This window comes from Aythya fuligula, chromosome 11 (genome assembly GCF_009819795.1).
Source record: "Aythya fuligula isolate bAytFul2 chromosome 11, bAytFul2.pri, whole genome shotgun sequence".
NCBI lineage: Eukaryota > Metazoa > Chordata > Aves > Anseriformes > Anatidae > Aythya > Aythya fuligula.
Window position 1 is genome coordinate 15,263,347 of NC_045569.1, and position 21,231 is coordinate 15,284,577.

The window sequence follows — 21,231 nt, forward strand, 5'->3', positions numbered from 1 at the left end:
TACATGAGCTTGCAGATAGCACAAGCATCGTATAAGTTTAAATTACGGTTATTGTGTGTTAGGTGGTGCCTTCGCAAAGGCAGCAGGCTGGGTTCCCTGGCATTTTGGGATCCCCAGCCCTGAACCTCTGCAGGTTCAGTGCCCTGTGGCCTGTTCAGGACTGATCTATAGGAAAGACACGTGGACATAAGAGTAACAGGGATCTAGGCAAAGCAAAGCTGTTTTCAGCCCTGCTGCAAACCCGTACAAGGCTGTAGCTCCAGTGCTGCTGCCACCATGCCTGGGTGCTGGCGTTTGCCATAATCACAACACTGTCTGTGCTGCCTCTCTCATCTCACTCCTCTGGACCTGCCTGGTCAGTGCATGGTTTCACACTGTTACCTTTTGGGGATAAACCCAGTAAAACTCATTCCTAGGCACTGGGCCTATGCATCTTGTCCGTCTGACTTCTACAGAGTGTTTGTATCAGCAGCCCTGTCACTGTTTCCATCATAGAGCAGAAACTAACTGAACGTCCTCCCAATCTGCTCAGTGCAGCCGTGACAAAACAGCTGTGTGACTTCCAGCAGCCAGGAAATAGCGAGTTCACAGCTACAAGGTGGGCTCCTGGCACGTCCCGCTGTGCTTTAGCAGGAGGCTGTCCGTCTGAAGGCCCCGTGCTGCCACCCCGCTCCGTGCCCTGCATCCCTGCAGGGAAAGCAGCCGCCTCATGGGCTGCACTCCCCAGTGCTCAACCTGGTCTCAGCACACAGGGACTCCTTATAATCCTCGCAGCCTTTCCGCGTGATGTCTTTATTTTACAGGGACCTGTCGTGTCTTCTGCAACATTTACATGGCTCTGGGTAAATGGAGCTAGTGTCGAGGAGCTGCGATGGCTCCCAGGGAGCAGGCTCGTGAGCAAACACACAGCACAGTGCTGGCTTTTCAGCCAGCCGTGTCCCGCACGCAAGCTGCAGCCCTTTGGTCAGGTTACAAACGGGGCTGCTGGTATGCAGGAAGCCCTCTAAACGTGGGGTGTAGAAGAAAGTGAGAAGAATGATTTGACCGTGGGCAGAGGTTGGGTTTGGGTAAATGCGGGTAACACCTCTGCTGTGCTAGTGCTGGGGTTGTAGTCAGTGCGCGTGCTTAAGGTCACAGCCAATGTCAAAGCAAAAATTGGGGCTGTGCTTTCAGCTCCTGCCACTCTGGAGGTAACACAGTTATATTCCTGGTTTCTCCGGCTAAAAATCTGCATGATGACCATTTATTTCCAAGCCCTATTTTTATTTGGGGGTTGTTTTTCCATGACTGTCAGTGGTTTTGCACGCTCAGCGTCATTTGCTCATCTTGGAGAGATTCCCCCTTCTGCCACACCACATGTTGTTGGGACTTCAGCTATTGCCGTGCTTCCCTGGGGCCATGCTGAAGGTGGTGGCTGGGTTTCGGGAGGGCAGGAGGACTGCTTGGGTGAGCACTGTGGCTGTTACGCCTCCGATGGGTGCAGCACCGCCGGCTCTGACCGCAGCACCTCAAACTACAGCCCTGGTTGCGAGGCATTTTCAGCTGGGGAATCTGGAAGAGAAGGAGCTTGCCTGCATTCCTGATGTTCCTTGCATCTCAGACACTGAGGATGTCTCTTGGTGTGAGTAAGGATCAGAACAGCATCAGGAGCTCCTGCAGCCTGCTAGCACAGCAGGGCCAGCAGACAGGAACCACGCAGTTCCCTAGGGAAGTCCAAAGGCGCCTGCCTGCTTCTGCCTCTCCGTGCCGGTGCGGTCGGCAGCCTCACCCCATCACCTTCTGCTTTAGCAGCTGGAGGCTGTGCTTAGAGCCCAGGTGCACGAAGGGGGTTCCCGTAGCAGGGGGCTGGCTTTGCAGAACTTGTGTGTGCTCAAGCACTGTTGGCTGGAGGTCTCTGGAGCAGGGACAGACTGTGCTGTGCCCTCAGGAAAGGGTCAGCATTTCTCCTGGTGAGTCACGGCGCTGTTTCACCCCAGCAGCTACTGTACCCCTGTGTCAGATGGAGCCACGGTCTCCTCTGCCTTGGACCCACACATCTTCACTTGGGTTTGGTGTGGGGAAGAATTATTGCATTGTCTGCAGTCAGGGGCTGGATTTGTAGGGTTTCTCTTTGTTTGGTTTTGACCTTGTTCATCTCTTGGCTCTTCAGTCCAGGATGATTACAGCACTGGCACAAAATGGCCCCTGCCTGTATGGGACAAAGGCTGGATTTTCAAAAATCACGAGTCCCATCTGGTTTTGTAGAGCTGACTCTGACACTTCTCAGGTTGAGATCTGGGGGCTTTTGCTGGTGCAGAGCAGCAGCAGTGGGCTGTTCCTGTTCTTCCCTTTTGTGGCTGCTGGAGCTGTCTTTGTCCAAGCTGTGCCCTGGTGTCCCCCAGCAGAAGCTAGCTGCCCCCGGACAAGAGCTGCTGTCAGAATACTTTAAAGTCGGTCAGGCTGGCTCCTGCTTCGTGAGGTTTATCAGCAAAGATTTTCAGTGCCTCCAGTGGGAGGCTATTTTTGTTCTATCCAGGGGCTACCTTCTGCTGTGAGGTCTTTATAATGTGGTTTTTTTTTTTTTTTTTTTTTTTTCCTTTCTTTATAATATGTTTTTAACAGGCGGAGAAACCTGCCTGTTTAAGGACAACCTTAAACATCTTCATCTCTCGCAGCCTGAAAAGCGAGGTAGTCTTTTATCCAAGGTAAACATTTTTGGCATTTCTGTGACACTTTCCATTTTTTGTGTGTGATTTTCCTGCATAAAACGGACACTGCTGTAGACAGGAGAATGTGCTGAGCTTTCTCCCTTGAGCAGGGATGACAGCGAGCCAGGCACCCAACGTTTCGTCTCCCCGCTTTGATGCGTGCCTTGGCTGTCGCGTAAAACCCACGCTGTGTTGCGTTGCACCGAACGATCAGAGCTGGATGACATCTCAAGAGATCAGCCGGTCCGTTTTCCTGCCCTTTGGTGAGATCAGCCGTACCTGTGCTGTTCCTGACAGCTGCTGCCCTGTGTTCTTCTGAAAGAGCTCTGCAGCCTCTCCAGGCAGCCTGCTTCCCTGTTTGACAACCCTTGCCAGGAGAAGGCTGCTTTCCCCCCAACCTTGCATTTAACCTGAATCATCTCTGCTGCAGTTTAAGCCTGTCACTGCTTGTGCTGCCCATTTTGAAGGCAAAGAACAAATCACTCCTTTCTGCGGCCATGTGAGGTATTTGAAGACTGTTCTTGTACCTCTTTCATGTTAAATAACAGCTATTTGTTAAATTTTCCCTTCTTTGTTGTAGATTGAGATCTTCTATGTAAATCTTAATTTGTGAGTCTTCTCAGAACTGTTCTGCAATTGAAGATCCAAGTCATTAACCAATTCACAAACAGTTTAAGCCATTTGCTCGGCGTTTTATTTAAATGCTTTAATAAAAGCCTTCTCTGCCAGCCAAATTGCCTATTTGTGCGTCGCTGTCTCTGACTGACTTTGTGGCCTCATGCTAGCCTGTGAGCCAAGTCCCTGCAAGGTTTTCTGCTGCTCAATAACCGCGGTTCTTTCCAAGAGAAAGATCAGGTGCCTGGTGTGATGCGTTGCTTGGGGTGGTTTTACATTGGTCCTGTGGGGCGGTGTTTTTGGGATGTGAAGGCTGCACGGTCAGATGGAAAGGAGCCTTAAGAGAGGCTGACAGATCACGGAGTCTCAGGGCTCTGCAAGCACCCAAAATGTGGATATTGATGTATTAGGAGTTGGAAATGAACACGTGTGCAGACAAGTGGTAGGTCACGAAGTGTCCCTTGCTGTTAGGACCTTCCAGCAGGGCTCTGTTTGAACTTGGATGTCAGCTGCTACTGTGCTGTGATTTGTGTGTCCTTGATTTGTAGGTTTTTGGCTGTAAGGGAGACGCGAGGAAACTTGTACATTAGCAGGGCATACGAGGAGGACAGAAAGCAGTCTGTGTTCCCTCTCAGTAACTCTATCTGCATTTCTCTCTTGTAGGTGAGTGTTTTAACCACCTTGGAGCGGCGATTCAACCTGCAGAGTGCTGACGTGGGCGTCATTGCCAGCAGCTTCGAGATCGGCAACCTGGCCCTCATCCTCTTTGTGAGCTACTTCGGAGCCCGAGGACACAGACCACGCTTGATAGGATGTGGAGGGATAGTCATGGCCTTGGGCGCCCTGCTTTCCGCACTGCCCGAATTTCTGACCCACCAGTATGAATACGAATCTGGGGAAATACGCTGGGGAGCCGAAGGGAGGGATGTGTGCGCTGCCAACGGGTCCACCAGCGATGAGGGACCAGACCCGGACCTTATCTGCAGGAATCGGACTGCTACCAACATGATGTACTTGCTGCTCATCGGAGCACAGGTCCTCCTGGGCATTGGTGCTACCCCCGTCCAGCCCCTGGGAGTTTCCTACATCGACGACCACGTGAGGCGGAAAGATTCCTCTCTGTACATAGGTGAGGCTTGCTGAAAGTTTTCCTTGAGGCCAGGCATGTCCCTTTTGTCATCTTTGTTGGCGGTGCAAGGGATGCCTTGACGTTTCTTATCTGTGTGCATCTATGCCCGGGAAGGTAACGAAGCACTGGGCTGTACCGAAGTGGTTGGTAAGCAGCAGGGAAGCACACTGATACTTTCCTTTATTGGAGCAGTGGTAGAGGTTGACAGCTGTGGTAATTATTAGTGTGTAATTAGAAAGATGCTTGCTCCTTTTATTGTGTGTACCCGTCTTGCTTTAAATTCTGATTTTGTTTGTTTACGGTTGAGTTTTAGCTGAAGATTTTCCAAGTAGCATATGTGGTGATAACTTTTTTGTCCCAAGGCACCCCAGTTCCTTTTCCCTTCCGAAGCACCTGACTGCATCTGAGCAGTCCTTGCTGTATAAGGAGACAGAAGGGATGCGTGTCGTGGCACTACCACCATCACGTTTCAGCAAGCAAGTGCCTGGTATGGAGGAGGTGCTGCGACCCAGTGTGCTGTGGCAGGACCCCAGATAATGCGATCCCTGTCACGAAACGGGATGCGGAAGCTGGTGATGTCTATTTTGAGATCTGGTGAGCCTAGAGTCGAGCTCATGATTCTGGTGATCATGTTGCAAAATTATTCCAGACGGCTAAGATATGAAATTGGGGTTCGGTTACCAGGTCAAACATCTCTAGTATCTCAGTAAAGTTCTCATGGGTTTCAGCAGCGGTGCCCTCTGTGACAGTTTTAAAGAGGATGCTGTGGGTGAAGCTGTTCTCTGGGGAAAAAAAAAAACTCAGTCTTGGCTCATTCTTCTTTCTTCAGGACTTGCCACCAGGTAAATGGCTCCAGTGCATTAAATCACAATACAGCTGAAGTATGTGCTGCTGTTACTGGATTCCTTCTGCAGTTGTTAGTAGAGTTTTTAGTGACAAAAACTGCGTGCACTTGTGCCTTCACCCCTCACTTTGCTTTTAAACATCAACTAAGTGGGTGATCCCACTGGTAGCTATTCTTTTTTCTAAGACACTTATAACTGAACACAGCTGTGGGATGGCCAAAGCTGGGCAGTCCCACTGACTTTCTGAAGGATCTTAAATGTCTTGGGATAGCGCAGAGGCCTGTTGGAATGACTGACTCTATAGCATGGTTTCCGACTGACTCTATAGCATGGTTTCCGCATTCCTGGGTGTATTTCTGTCTGGCTTAGATGTTCTTCTACATATTCAAAGTGTGTCTGTGTTTTCCTTTAACCGGCCATAAAATCCTGGCACTTCTGGTATTGGTTGTTATTAACCTTCACTTGGTTCTGTAAGTGCTTGTGAGGGATCCTCTGGATAGAGCAGGGTGATATATAAAACACAAGGTACTGTACAACCCAAAGGTGAATAATGGGACTAAATTCACTGGGGCAACTTTGCCAATGCCATAAATGATGAGTTGGAATTAAGAGCGGTTCTAAGATTATCTATTATAAATAACGATATGGAGGAGCAGCAACTTCTTTCAGGCTGTTCCGTGGGCATTTTGAAAGCAATGCTTCATGTCTGAGAACAGGATTAAGGAGGGTGCGTAAGAGGAAGATTAGGAAGAGTGATTCTTTTAGTTCCTTAGATACATTCATCTTGCATGCTAAAATACCTTCTTTAAAGTTGGCAGCTCAACCGTAGCTGGGAAAATACAGCCAGAAGAAATAATTTCTTCTTGCTACGTGCAGTTTTGTGATTTTTTCCTTCATATACTCGCTTCTAACCATGTAGCGTTCCTTTCTGCAGCTAGAATGTATCATAATCATCAAATCTTGATCTGGACTTCTCTATATAAATGGTGGGTCGCAGAAGAGTGCACGTTGTGTGCACACTCAACCGATCAGCTGATTGAATGAAGTTTAATATTAGTCCTATCCCGAGCTATCCATCACAAGTAGGTTTTTGGGTAGGGGATGATTAATTCTTACATCAAACTGCAATCAATTTGGTTAGTGAAAATAAAAGCTAGCAGGAAGAAATGAACAGGAAAAAATGTATTCTGTGGATGAATATAAATGGAGAGGGTGCAGGTGGAAATACGTGTCTCCTCGGGTTTGTGAGTGCTTGAGAGGTAGTCCAGTTCCGTAGTTTAAGGCACCCTTTGAGAATTATGGGCTTGGATTTGTGTTTAACTGATTATTTTTGTTGATGTTGTCAATGCAATTTTCAGTGGCCTTAGCAGAAAGCTGGCTGAGCAGCTTACCCGCTTGGTTCTCCTGTTTCACAGAGGAAATAACTGCGGCGTGTACTGTCACTGGGCTATGTTTGTAGCAGTTTTCTTTCTCATAATAGCACGCTCGCTCAGTAGGGGCGACTCTGTGTGACCGGATGAAACGTTTTTGGGTAAGTTCCCTCAGTTTAAATTAGGAGCAAATCTGGCATAGGCTGCTCCCTCAGGACAGAAACTAATTAATAACAGTGGTAATAGTCTGGCCAAGCTCTCCACCATGGCTGGGAAGAAATGATCAGATCGACCAGGCCGTGCTGTCTCCAGTATATTGCTGCTGTCAGGTATGGATGGGCTGCGTTTGGGCTCTGTTGTAGCTGGGGGGAAGAAATAGTCTCTTACCTGGCAGCTTAGTGCCAGTAATTGTTCACCTGCAATAAAATTCCTCTTTTGTCCCAAGGCAGTGAGTTAGACGGAACTAAACCCATGCGCTGAGTTTTTTTTCCTTCCCTCCAAGTTGTGCAAGAGTTCAGTGGAGCAACTTCAGGTAATCTCCTCCAACCTCCGTGCGGGGAAGAGACAATACAGGGAGACTCCTCTGTGTAACAAAAATAAACAAATAATTAAAAAAAAAAAAAAAAAAAAGGAAACCACAACTTTTGTGTGTGTATGTATTAATATAAATGTGTGTATGCAGAAGAATGCAGATGTGTTACCACACGGGATTTAAAGTGGGACTTTACTTTCAGTAGTAATGAAAGCCTATAGCATGAGTGAAATAGAACACATTTATGACCCTGAATCTGTGAAATCCTGCATACTGTGGTTTCCCTGTGATAACATGCACACAGGAGATGGGCAGTGCCCCTCTGCTGTGCACCCTCTGAAGGCAGAGGCTGTTCAGGCTTGTGCTGTCCTTCCAAGGAGGTGGGGACTGATGGAGTTTCGTAATTACAGAGGTAGGGTGACCTCCTACGGGGAGGTATCTCTGTGGCACGGGCTGCTGACATGTAGCTTCATGTTTCTGGAGCTAACAGCAGTTACGGGAGGTTTTCTGATGCCTGCTAACAAACTCAAACAGATTCTGTTGCTGTAGTAACCAGCCCTAGAAAAAGGGCTGTGCTGTGGTAACTGAGGGCAAATCAAATCACAAAGATGCATGCACACGAGCACACGCCAAGGGATGTCCAGAAGAAAACACATTTGTGCTGTAACAGAGTTTGGAAGGTAGCAGGACCACGTCTGCTCCTGCTAATGATGGGAAATACATTCCCTTCCATTTCAGCAACCAAGAGGATGCTCAACCAAGAGCAAAGGTCACGAAGTTGGCAATAACATCGAAAAAATGAGAAAATGTAGGAGTTTTCTTAGCTGTTTCAAGTCGGAGAACTCTTCTGTTATGGTGCTTTTCTCTCCCTGTCTGCTGTCGTATTTAAGGTCTTGACTCCAAAGATTTCAAATCAAACAGGACAGTGACACCTGCATTTATTGGCATTTGGTATTAGCATCCCCTCCGAGGGAGGAGTTCCTCGCTCCCTCAGGCTGCAGGACTCATTGCTGCAGTTACGCTGCTGTTCAAATCCCCTCGATTTGTGGCATTGTTTGCTTTAAAGGGGGAAAAGCATTTTGAGGACTCCTTACTACACAGTTCCTTTTTCTACCCGCTAATGACTCACTTGACATTTCCCTCCTCTGTGCCTCTTCTGCAAGCTCTTGCGAAGTTCTGTGGAAATCGATGAAGACTGTGTCACGGGAGGGGGATCAGAGGCATCACGGAGCTGATCCAGGGGGAAAACGACAGCGGTTGTATGGATTTGCTGCCTCCCAGATGAGCAAGAGCTCGCAAGCGGTTTCTGGTCACTGGAGTTGCCCCCGTTGGTGTCAGCAGTGGTTTGTGTGTTCAGGTAGAGCCAGGGCAGGGCCGTGGCAGGTGAATGTTGTTGGCAGTCTCCTTATGCTCCTTCTGGGCTTCCTGCAGCAGTTACCATTTGCTGCTGAAGCTGTTGCACCTCGTCTAGACCACAGTTACCTGCAAAGCACAATGAATAGCGCGGGGAGCCGGTAATTGATCTGGGACAATTAAAGGCTGCATTATAGGGAGGAAGTCGCTGTTATTCTGTCTCCTGTTGATGGAGGAAATTGATATTGATGTTGGAGGGGAGCAGTGCCAGGCTGTGTGGAGCTTGGCTCGTTCAGAAGAATGCTGGGTTGGTCTTTAACGTGCCAGGGACTTTCATCAGGTTCTCCCAGGCTGTCTCGGTGTTTAACTTCATGTCCACATACCCCACGTGTTCAGGACAGAGGACTGGAGTCCTGGTGGCTCACAGAAATGGCTGTAAGAGGAAGACTGACACGAGGGAAGTCCCAGAAGGGGCAAGCCTGAGCCAGAGTGAGTGATAAGGAGCGATGGGTTCTCCTCTATGGGCAGTACAAGGGTGTGTGCCTGACCTCAGTGTGCTCAGGGGAATACACCTCTTGGTCTGCTTTGTGGAAGGGTGGAAGAACAGAAAAATAGAGAGCTCAGCACTGCTGCATGTGTCCGTTTAGCTGCTTTCTTCTGCCTCATCTTCCCAGCTTCTGTTCGGTCTGTACTATGTGTATTTGGGTTTATCTTAGGGCTGCTCCCACTGCTGACCCCAATGTAAGAGGCAAACTCAACAGCATGGCGTTCGGTGCCCAGTTCTGCCAAGATGGGACTTGCCAGCCCCAGGAAAGGGGCAGTGCCCGGCGCTGTCACTGCTGACCCTGACCTTGGCAGGGGTTATTTTACATCGGACGTGTGGAAGCGCTTTTGGTTTTGCCACCACAACTGCAGAGCAGTGCTCGCGCTCGCTTCTGGTGCCTTCCATGCTTGCTGTAAGCATCAACTCGAGATTTGCCGCAGAGGAAGACAAATGTGCCCTAGTTGGAATCTTGCTGTCTCCAGGGATAAATTTGTCCATTTGAAAAATCACTTATGGTAGCTTACGTCAGTCAAAATGACAGCAACCATTGTGTTTTGGAGGAGCAGGAGCGTTTTCGCTACTGACAAGAATTAAATCTGAGCGTATCTATAGCAGTGAGTTAATAGCAAGTTATCAGCGTAAGATGCTGAAATCATCAGAGTTTGAGTCAACATTTTGCGTGTGGCAATACAAAGAAATAGTACTCAGATTTCTATTAGGAAGCGCCTGTTGGCAAGCTAAGCAGTTGCTGTGAACCTTGAAACCATTCATCTTCTGCGTATCTGGTGTTACGTATGGTAGGGTTCATCACTAAATGCCTACAGGGAAAAAGAGCACAAAAGGGGGCTTCCGATTTTAAAAGCAAATATAAAAATGCAGTTCATGACATTAAAGAAAAAGCCATAAAAACCAGAGAGCAGAAAATCTTAACCATCTACAGGGCAACCCCTCTGTTGTCTAATGTCCTTGTGTGCAACTTAGCACATTTGGAGGAGTGTAGAATGAGCAGTCAGTGGTGGCACCTTTCACGATAGAAAAATAATGAATAAATGTCTCCCATTTATTCAGAAGCCTAAGAGTTCTGTTTCCTGGGGGACACAGCATGTAATGCTGGGAAACACGGATATTTTGGAGCTGAAAGCAGATTGTGCGGCTGATCGGGCTTTCATGCTGGAAGCATGTTCTGTTCTGCACGTAGCTTGGTTTCTGCGGTGTGAGAAGCGCTATTTAAAGCTGGTGAGGACCCTCGTTCCCCGCAGAAATGTGTCGAGATGGGCATTGTTTTGTCCCTTCCCAATTCTTTAGAATATTTTCTCATCCCCAGATTCCCTCTCTGCCTTACCCCTGGGTGCTGCTTTCCTAAGCTCACCTGCTTAAAGCTCAGCCAGCCTTGTGCTTTCCTGAGCCCTCTTCCTTTCAAGAGCTCATTTCTCCCACACCTTCCATAGGGGATTTCAGCTGACATTTCCTATTTGTTGTGTATCTTCTGCACGCCCGTCAAGTACCTGCAAGTTTGGTGAGGCTGTCCACCTCCACGTGGGCACGCTTGCTTGCAGGGTGAGCTCTTGTTCCAGAGAATTGTTCTTCTCCCCGCTGGGGTGTGCAGTTCTATAGGTACGAAGTATTTTTAGCCTAGAGATTTGACAGAATTTTGTGATCGTTTTGTTCGGTAAGTGCATCCTCCTACAGATGAGTTGGGGAGCCATTCCTTTCTGCCACCGTCTCCAAAGGGCTGAGAAAGACAAGGTATTAGCACAGCACTGAAAGGAGAGTTGTTGCCAACGTGAGTGCTGTGCTGCCTGTTCATTACTGGGAGGTGTCTTCGCATCAAATTCCCTTCTTGTCTTCCCTGTGGACTAACTCCAATCAGTTTAAATTGCACAGCTTCATGTGGATATACCACTATTAACGGTGCTGGCCTAGCCCACTGATCCATTGATAACCTGCAGCCTTTTATAATAAATTATCCCCCTTTGGGGAGAGATCTCTGTCCTCATTTGCTGTGTGTCAGCAGGGCTGGCATGGTTACACATGGCCCCTTTTACACTGCCAGTGATAATATCCTGGAAAATTAAATGGAAACCTAAACAAGTGTGTAGGGTGTCTTAGAGCAGTAGCAATAATCAATTAACAGGAATAACCTTCCCCACTACAGGCAGGAGGGCTGTTGGGAAAGGCGGTATTTATTCAATTAAATGTCTATATGCACAAAGTCATAACTGCTGTGGGCTCCATTATTTTACAGCAAGTGCTCCAGTTACCTTAACCTTCTGCTAATAGCCTTTTTGTTTGTTTGTTTTTTGTTGGTTTTTTTTTTTTTTTTTTTGTTAAGAGTTGAGTAAATAAGGCTTGGGTCCAACACAAATGAATTTGTGAGACCATATTGAGGGTGGGAGCTGTTTCCCTGTTACTCTGCGCTCTGTCTGCTTCACAGCTGATTTTTGACTTTAGGGATTTGCTGATTTTGATGTCTTTTTAAAATAATTTAATTTTTGAACATGTTGGTTTCTCTGTCATGTATTTAAAACAGTTATCATCTGAGAGCCTCATGAGGTACATCATTTCTGTGGCAGCCTCTTTGAAGCAGTGCCCTGGGAGAGAGCTGTTTGTCATTTCAATGGCAGACACGCAGAGGACGGTACGTATTAGCTCGAAGTTCATAACATTAATTAAATAGATTGGAAGGTGCTGAGCTGACCATGTCAAGAACTGAAGGCCGTATTGTACCTCCTTAATGGCACAAACAGCAGCCAGAGCCAACATGTCATCCTGCGTGTGCCATCAGAGGCTGCAGGAGCCAGCCAGGACAAGGTGCAGGGTTTGCCCCTTTGCCAGCATGAATCAGGGCTCTGGCCTCAGAGCAGTGATGATTATTTGTTGCATGATACCGAGGCTTGTGTTGTCCTATTCTCTCACCAAAACAATTTGGTATGGAGGATATTCTAGGGTTTGTCAGAAATGATTATCCTACTCATCCTCACCCAAGTGAGCAAAAGACAGCTTCCATGAATTTTGCTGTACCGCTGTAACCTTGCAATAAAAGAAGGTCAGCGAACTGAATGGCAGGGGGAATGGTGTTAAAAGATAATCACTGCCTTAAAGTCGCAAGCAGATCCTGCTCTCCTTTGTATCCTGACACACACATGTACTGCCTGGTGTCAGCAGGGCTTAACAAAACGTGCCCTGCTGCACAGGAGGGCAGGCAGGGGCTCGGGGCAGCTTGCTCAGCACTCTTACTGCTGCTCTCGGTCGCACTGGGTGATGTCTGCTGCCTTGTGAGCCTGGGGGAAAGCTTGCCTGCATGGCTGCATGCCTACGGCTAGCTGTTGTGTGCTTATCTGCAGGATAAGGTGCTTCACAGAAGTGTTTAAGTACACTCAAAACTTTCACAGAAGCTCAGTTTGCTTGAGCTCGTGAACATGCCCATGACCTGTGTTTCTTGTCACTTTCCATAGGCTTTTTTCACTTGCTCCAAGAGCCAGCGTGTCATTTTTGTTGTCTGAACCATTTTTTTTTAAATTTTTTTCCCCCTTTGAAGGGGAGAGGTTGCAGCATGCTGGCTGGAGCTGGGTGCCTGGCCTGCTGGTGTTCACACCCTTTGCATGCCAGATAGCACTTATCTGAGTTACCTCAGTGTTTGGTTTTGCCAAGGCTGGCAGTGCCACGACAAACACACGTGTCAGGCAGTGATCTCTCCCCAGCACAGCAGCTAAATACAGCAGAGCTGCTGCGGGAGCAGGGCTGGCAGGAGCTTTTCCCTGGGGCTGGGAGGGACAGCAGGGAGGGAAGGCCAGCCCTGGGACGAGCCTGCCCAAGGCTGTGTGCGTTACCTGGCACGAGACATCTGAAAGGTGCCTGAGCAGCGTGTCAGGCTCAGTGTGCGAAGCTGTCTAATTAGAAATTAATGGTGTTAACAGCAGAGGAACAGCTGTGACATGAATCAAAGGTGTGAGTAGCCCAATAGTACATGTTTCTGGGGCAGAGCTGCTGTAGAGCCACTGGTCAACTACATCAACTACAATCATCCAGTTACCCCGAATGGACTGACCTGGAAGAAAAATGATGAAATCCAGTGGTAGGCACCGTATTAAATAAATAAATAATGTTCAAAATGCTTTGTGGTGGTGTTATAAGCCAGTGAGAAGAGCTCGTTGAAGGGGAGACCATCCCTGGGGTAGCGTGCAGGCTCGGGGAGGTCAGGCAGGGCCATGTCTGCACGGGTTGGTGACGAACTAAACCCTCCCACCTGGCAGGTTTGTCACCAGGGGCCTGGCGCTGGGATTTAACCTACCAGCGATCTGACTCCGGGGTTTGGAGCCCTGTTTGCTGTGCTGGCAGGACGGCCGCCTCTATGCTTGTGCCAAGGTGTTTCCCCACTGACTAACTTGTCACTTCACAGCTGTCAGATCAGCCGCATCTTCCCACCCGGCTCTGCTGTCACAAAACGCTGAGGAAAGGACCTAGGCAGAGTCTGGGAAAGGTGAAATCGGCCATTCAGGCACCTCAGGAGCTCCAGCAGGGAATGGCACAGCACAGGTGGAAAATGGTGTTCTTCTGTCACGTACACGGTTTGGTTCACCCTGGCAGCACACTTGAGGCTTTTTTGATCTTTTTTTTTTCCACGGAGGAAAATCTCTGGCTTTGCCTTAGACATCGGGGTTTGGTCCCTAAACTTCTCCTTTGAATTTTGCTGTTTTGAAAGCACTTGGAAATTTTCTGCCGATTTCTTTTTGCCAAGGTGCGGCCATTTCGTTAACTGTGCTGCTAATGAGGCGTTTGGCTTCTCCTTAGAGGAAGCCTGCCCTCACTAAGTCCCCTTTTGATTTCAGTGATAGCGATTTTGTCTCAGGGAGGCTGTCCAAATGTGGCCCTTTATTAATTAATCCCTGAGGATTTTGGTAGTACCCGGGATGGGCGTTAACAGCAGGTCACTAATACCTCAGGGCACTTCTCTGCACCTAGGCAAGACTCTTACAAGGTGCAGACTCCAACCAAAGGCAACAGATCGAAGCAGCAGGGGAAATCCAAGAGCTAAACAGGTAGGAAGCAAGCTGCAGTGTGCAGTTCTTGCCTTCCTGTCTGCCTCTGCTTGCATTTTCCCTGCAGTTTGCTTTACATTGCTGTCTTCAATGTTAGATAAAACATTCCTGCTGCAGCCGCTTGTACGAGACAGCGATGTTGCTTATTAGAGTTGAAAAGAAACAATATTAAGAGGGGAAAAAAAAAAAAAAAGACAACTGGGACAACTTTCCTGCGTTAGTCATTGCTGCAGAGACCAATTACCCCAGTGATGAAAGACCACCTGTATCTTGTTAGCCATCAGCTAACAACATATGGATGTCTTAATTCAATCATCAAAAGGATAATGCTTGTTAGAGAGAGCTTCCCCTCTGTCCCCTTACAAGCTGCGCGCTGGGGGGGCCTTGTAGGGGCGGTGGCTTGTGGGGAGCGAGCTGCAAACATCCCCGGCTGTGCTGCGGAGGAGGCACGAGCATCGTTTGATGCTCTGGTCCTCAGCTGTGGGTCGTCTCTTATTTGGGGCCGTTGATGGTTTTGTCCTCTAGATGTATTTTCTCGTTTGTAACAGGATGTAATGTGGTGAAGTTCGGGGGGGGCGTTTCATATACAAGGTACATCCCTGCCGGGCAAAGATGTTTTACTGTGCTGTTTTGTGCAATGTGTGCCTTTGTTTCTCTTCTGTAAATCTTGCTGCTCTGGGACTCATTTTGTCGTGGACGAGCATGCTGCTTCGTGGACTGTCCGAGGGGCAGCACTGCAGGAGACTGAGCCATTTGCTGTGGTCCTCAGTAAGGTGTGAAGAAGTTCCCACAGGTAACGGGGTAAGAGGTTTGTAGGGAGACATACACCTACTTGATCAGCAGAGGCAGTTGAACAGCGCGTGTTTGTGCTTGCTGGGTGTTGATCTGACCAGGATCGCTGCTCGTATGGAAAGATTTGCTTTTTGTTTCCCCACTGTCACCTGAGCTGGAGAAATACCTCCTTGTCTCTCCAGCCCCTTCCTGCGTTGGTGAGAGTTACGCACCAAATGGAAGTGCAGCCTGGCCTGTAACTGGATACAGCATCTCGTTAGGTGCTTAGCATCCCGGAGGGACTTGATTTATAAGCAGTAGTAAAACCCAAACTGAGCATAGGTTAAACAAATACTCTTCCTTCAGCAATGTCTCCCGGGTTATAAAGCGAGTTAGTGGGAGGGTGAGAATGGTCTCGGGGAATTCTGACGCCAGCGCCTTGCTCTCGCTCTGACACCTGAAACTCCTTGCTGCATTCCTGCAGCGCATTGCAGCTCCTGGGCCCTTCCTCCTCGGTGTCAGAGGGGTTAACGGGTCTGGCTTCTCGTCTGTTAGCACCATCCTGCCCCACCTCGGCAAACTATTTTTAATTTGTCTCCAAGAGCTGGGTGGTTAAACAAAGAGCAAAGGCTGTCTTTTGCAGGGAGACCAACGGGGAGCAAGAAGTGGGTTTAGGGCAGTTGTACTCCCTGATGCTCTGTACCCCGCTTCCAGGAGCCCCCAGCACAAGGAATGCACTTTGGGCTTGTCCTGTTGCTTTTTAATGTTGCTTGTGGCCTGCACATTTTTCTTCCAAGTCTGTTTCTTTTCTGTGATGCCAGTTTTCATTGCCTGGATGCTCGGGATTTGGCTTTGAGGTTGTGAAGGTGGTGAAGCAGGCGTGAAGCTGTTCCCCTGGCGTGAAGATGTTTTGGAAGTGGCATCCGCCAGTCAGAAACCTTGCGGTGCCAGAGGTGGCCGTTGTGCCAGCACCCTGCCCTTGCCTTCCTGCTGCCAGATCCCACCAGGGGTAGGAGTGCTCTGGAAATCCCTTGAAAAGGTGCCTGGGGGGAAGATGAGGCACGGGCTGATGCAGCTGGCAAAGGTTGGGGCAGGCCATCCCCTTAGGTGAAAAATGTAGCTTCAAATGGGTTTGGTTGATTCATAGAAGACCTATGGAAGTGAACATTTCAGATAAAGAAGAGAGTGATGATGAAGCTGTGCTGCTCTCCAGTGTTGATAAAATACTCCCGGGTGTAGCTCTTAGTTTCTCGCACACAGCACACCCCAAGCCCTGGTAATGTGGTGACTGCAGCAGCTGGAGCGAACTTTCTGAATAAATCGGTCTTGCCGTCCTGTGGTATTCAGAGTCTGGGTAAACAGATGAGACTTGCTCCGTGCCTTAATACCAGCAAGTTTGGGCTTTATTAGCCCTGGAGGGGCAGTAAATTCCAGGAGTGAGCTGGAGGAGCAGGCAGAGGAGGTGGCAGGAGAGGAGGCGTAGTGCAAGGTAAGGATGTGCTCGAGGAAGTCCGTGCTGCTCACTGAAGGCCAGGAAGGCAATTTGAAATCGAATCTACGATGCACTGGGGAGCTATTGCAGGGGGCTCAGGATGGGGTGAAGATTTAGGAAATCTGCCCGAGCAGAGGCAAGAAAAAGGCAGTGTGAAAGGGGAAGGGAGGAGGAACGTGGTGGTGAGCAGCAGCATGTTTAGGTGGGGAGAGGTGTGTTGGAGCAAAGAGAGTTAATGTGGGAGATGAGCCCGTCCGGGAAAAACCACGGTATGTGCCATTTCCAGTAAGTGCACAGAAGCCTGGGTCCTCACATCAAAAAGCTCTTTAATTTCTATGAAAATTCGGTCTCTTTGTTTTAACCGATAACCATGGGAATTAGGTGTCTAAATAGAATCTGGGCTAAGCGTTGCCTTTCTGGATCACAGTCCCGGGGCGATTCTCTAAGGCATTGCTGTGTGCCTCCTCCTAGGCCACGGGTTGCACGTGGCCTCTGTTTTCTTGCAAGGCAAGCTTGTTTTGTGAATAAGCAGCGTGTTTTGTTGGCGGGTGTGGGTGGTGTCAGGAGGGGAAGCGAGCCTGCTGGGGGCCTTGTTCCCAAAGAGATCCCAGTGTTTGCTGAAGATGCAAATTATTGCTTCCAGCCCATCGTTAGTCCTCTCCTGCCTATAGCACGCTGATCAAAGGTGCTGATAACACTTGCAGTGGGTAAAAAGCTTGTAAGGAAGAAAAAAAAAAAAAGGCATTCTTGAGTTTCAGGAGTGCTGCTGTCTGCTGTTTTACTTTTTGGCTGGCATTTTTTGGAGGAATTTTTGAGACTGGAGGTGGCAAAGGAAGGAGATGCTTTGTTTTCTGGGTTGTTTTTTAATGCCCCATATGGCCGTTTTATTAACTGGAAAACCTCCAACTGTGAATGAGATGATGTTATACAGCCCCAGCCCGTTTCCATCCGTGTGCCTGGGACTACTTGTGCCTCCGAACGCGAGCCGTGCCTCCCCAGCTAGGGTTATGGTGAAAAACAAAAGCTGCGTATGCCCTGTTCTGCTGACCCAGGGAAAACGTTGCTGCTTCTTATTCTGGGCATGCTGGCATTCTTCAGCAAAATGCAAACTTTGAATAAAAGACCTGTCAGCAGCTCATGGAAAAGCACCTCTGTTTGGGAACAACAGGTACAACAAAACCCCAAATTTGTTCTTCTTTAACGGTTTGCACTGAGCTTATCCAGCACGGAGTTGGCTGGCTGTACGTTCACATCCCTCCCTGCTTATGCAAGTGGGGTTTTCTACCTAACTCTGAAATAACACGTTGCAAACCAAACTGTGTGGCGTGATCTGCACTTTGCATTATCGAGGCGCTTCCCGAGCATTTCTTTGCATTGTCTGCCAGATTTCTGTCCCATCTCCCATGCTGAGACAAAGAAATGATTCGCCCCGTGTAGCGTGTCAGTCGGTAAATGAGACTGAGAATTTAGAAACAGCTTTCAGTAATCTTTCTATGATCTTCTGCATGAATGTATAGGCTTAAGTTACTACCTTAGTTTTCTGGTGAGGAGGCTTAGCAATGAAATGTTGGCCTGATCTGCCTTTACACGGGTTATTTTCGATGTGTGCAAAGGAAGGGTAAGGACGTCTGTCTTTGTTAGGAGTGTACCTTGATTCTTCAACAATATCCTGGTGACTTCTCTGAGAAGGATGCAATGGGGAGTGGGGCAGAATGGGATTTGCTTAAACGCATCTCTCTCAACTTAAGGTTTTGCTTAATTTCTGTGCTCAGAGCTGACAATGGGATTTAATGTTTAGGAGTGGAGCTTTCCCATTTCACGTCCCATGAGTTGTGTGTCTGGGCATCTTCCTCACAATCTTCCTCACAACCTTCAGCGCCCAACCCAGCAGCTTCACGGCAGAGCCCACGCTAGCACTGTCACGAGTTAGTTAGCAGACAATTTGTTGTTTTTCCTCCTGGCATCTCTCTGGGGCAGTGCCAGGTAGCCCAGACCTGCTCTCTGCTTGCTGTAGGTGATGTTCAGACCAAAGGGGCTGGTAGAAGCTGTGGAGTTGGGTATGCAGAGCTCCTTTTGCTTGCTAGCAGTGACCCGGGGCTGCTGCTCCCTTTTCTGGGAGATGCCTCTGGCCAGGAGACAGCCTGCCACAGCCAGCCAAATAAACGAGCTGGGCTCTGATTACACCAGGTGCTTGGAAACCCAGCAGCAGCGAGGGGCTGCTGCCAGCTGGGCCAGGAGCTCAGGGAGCCTTTTGCTACCCTGGAGCCGCAGGAGCAGAGTCACGGCCACGTCCTGCTGTGTCACTCCCCGTTCCACCCTCGGTGCCGCCGGGGACAGCGAGCGCTCTTGGCAGGCACCGCCGGCGTGACGCTGCCTTGCTGCTGGAAAAAAAAGCGGCCACGGACCGATTTTGCAAGGCTTGCACCTTCTGCTCTTCCTACCCTCCGGCCCTGGCTGTCTGCAGGAGGGTGCTGGGAGAGGAGAAGGGCCAGGAGTGCCCGTCGAGGCGTACTGCTCCGACCCAGTTAGAGGTGTATTAGTCACAGCTTCCCTGCGTAGTACAGAGTGACCTCGGTTGCCTGAAGGCCTGTCTTTTCTGCTGGTCACAGGCAGGATTTGGTTGAGGCTGCCTGGCTCGTGACCCCGTTGATGCTGCCAGGTATCTGTGCAGCAGGGGGGTGAGCAAAGTTGTGGTTCTTATGTTTAGTGCTGCTCTCCCTTAAAGAGACTTTTGGGGTTTAATTAGAGTTAAAACCTAACCTGAAGTCCCCAGGGTCCTCGTGTTCTCAGCAGCCCTGGGAGGTGCAGGCGGCTCTCCAGGAACTGCTCCTGCCCCTGAGGATGCCGTCACCTGCCCTGCTCCGGCTTTGTTGAAGGGAGGTGGTGGGAGCATCCCCCTTGCACACACTTCAGATGCAGATTGCACGGGATTACTGCTGGCTAACAGCCAAATCCCGGGCAGCAGAGGCTGTTTAATCACACTCCTGTCTCCGCTGGATTAACGTAATTAATGTAAGCCCTTTTGGATGGGCGACCTGTTATTTGTCTAGCGCAGCTCCCCGTTTGTGCGGTGTTCTGCGTACAGCCATGATGCTCTGAAAACGATGACGGAGATTTAATCCCCCCTGCATACAACTGGAGACCGAGCAAATCTCCATTTACAGACAACTGGTTTGCTGCTGCCTTTGGAGGGGGCGTTACAGGCTATTTAAAAAAAAAAAAAAAGCCTAAGGTTAGGTCAGAATGATCATTTCTTAAATTACTTCAAGGGAAATTAAAATGGGATTTTTTTTTTAATGTCTTCCCTCTAGGGAGCAAAGAAAGTTATTAATAAATTGAAGGCTCATCAGTACTTCATGGTTCTGGCCCATTTCAGGGGTGATACAGAGATTAATGTGCAGTGGAGATATTGGTGGCAGTGTCCTTGCACACCCAGTCACGTGGGGCAGGAGCTGCGCCTTCATCTTCTGCCCTTTGGGCTAGCTGGAATTGCGGAGAGGAGCAGAGATGTGGTTCCCAGGGCTGTGACATCCTACGGGCACCAAGTCAGAAGCTGAATTCCTCCCTTCTGGTTTTTATTTTTGCATTTCTCACGCAGCTGGACGTGATCTAACCCCGAACAGGATACACGGGCTCCCTCTTCTCTTTACTGTTTCAGGGTTTTGTAGCTGCAAATTGGAGAGAGCTTAAAAATGGAAGAACAAAAAAGCTTTCAAAAATTAATTTAATAAGACTAACTCAAATATTGATTTCTGAGTAGTGGGATGCCTTTAATATGCTTTTTGTGTAGCAGAAGTACTGGCAATATTTCTTGACAAAAGCTATCTTCTGCTTTCATTTTTCCAAGTTTTAATTGTAACCTTTCATGTCGAACAAAATCACAAAAGCGATCATTTCACGAGGAGTGAAATCAACCTTCAGTTCTGGTGGCTTTTTTCCCTCGGTGTTGGCTGTACCCATCTGTGCAGAAGGCAGAGGCTTTCTGGAGCGTTCTCTGCAAAACAAACGCTGGTGTCCAAGCTTGAAAATTAGCATGAAAGTGACATTTAATATTTGGCCGACAGCTTAAAAAAGCCTGTTCTTTGCAGGGAGGTTAAAAGCAGCCTCGCTCGGGCAGCTCTGTCCCCTGGGGTCGGCGCTGCCCCCGGTCCTCCCAGCCCAGGCGCTGCTGCCCGTGGGAACTGGCAGTGCTCCCACGGGGAGCTGGGCAGCGTGTCCCGGGCTGCCCTCCTCCTGTCCCATTGCCTCCGTGGGTCCTTCCAGGGAGAAAAAACCCTGTCCAGGGCGGCAGACGCTGAAAACGTGAGCTCAATCACTTAACAGGTAGTAGGTGGCTCTTTGTTGCTGCTGATTTGTAGTCTGTGCTCATAATGTGCGCTCATCGCCTGGTCTATATTCATTTTCCTCTCGTTTTTCACCCTGGAACCTCATATTAGGGTTTTGGATGCTGTGCAAGTCCCAAATGCCCTGTGAGGGGGCACAGTTTGGGATGAATAAGGGACCAGGAGCATCGGCAGAGCTGGAGGAGATCTCCATGTGTAAGGCTGGGCTGTTTGGTTGCGAGAAGCCTGGTGTTCCAGGTTCATGTGCAGCATCATTTGCAACAGACTAAATATCTTGGCGTGGCACGTTTTACACAACTGAAATGCTTCTGACTTTCTAGCCTTTGGTATCTATAGCTCGCTTGAAAGAATTGCTGACGTCTGCCCGAATGCCAATATCTTCCCAGCCCTGTGAACCTAGAGACCTAAGCCGAAGCTAAACACGAGCGGTATTTCCAGCACGGAGGGAGATCCTGGCTCTTAACCCCTTGGCTTTTTATCTATTTTCCTCTTGTGCTTGTTGTTTGAATTA

The 21,231-nt window shown here is 48.9% G+C and overlaps 1 protein-coding gene across 1 annotated transcript in view; it reads left to right on the forward strand.

Annotated features, from left to right (window-relative positions):
- SLCO3A1 (solute carrier organic anion transporter family member 3A1) overlaps nt 1-21,231 on the forward strand; it is a 123,765-nt gene that overhangs the window by 18,551 nt on the left and 83,983 nt on the right. Inside the window, exon 2 of the mRNA XM_032195139.1 lies at nt 3,966-4,431. Within this exon, the coding sequence (XP_032051030.1) occupies nt 3,966-4,431 (466 nt within the window). The remainder of the gene's footprint in view (nt 1-3,965; nt 4,432-21,231) is intronic.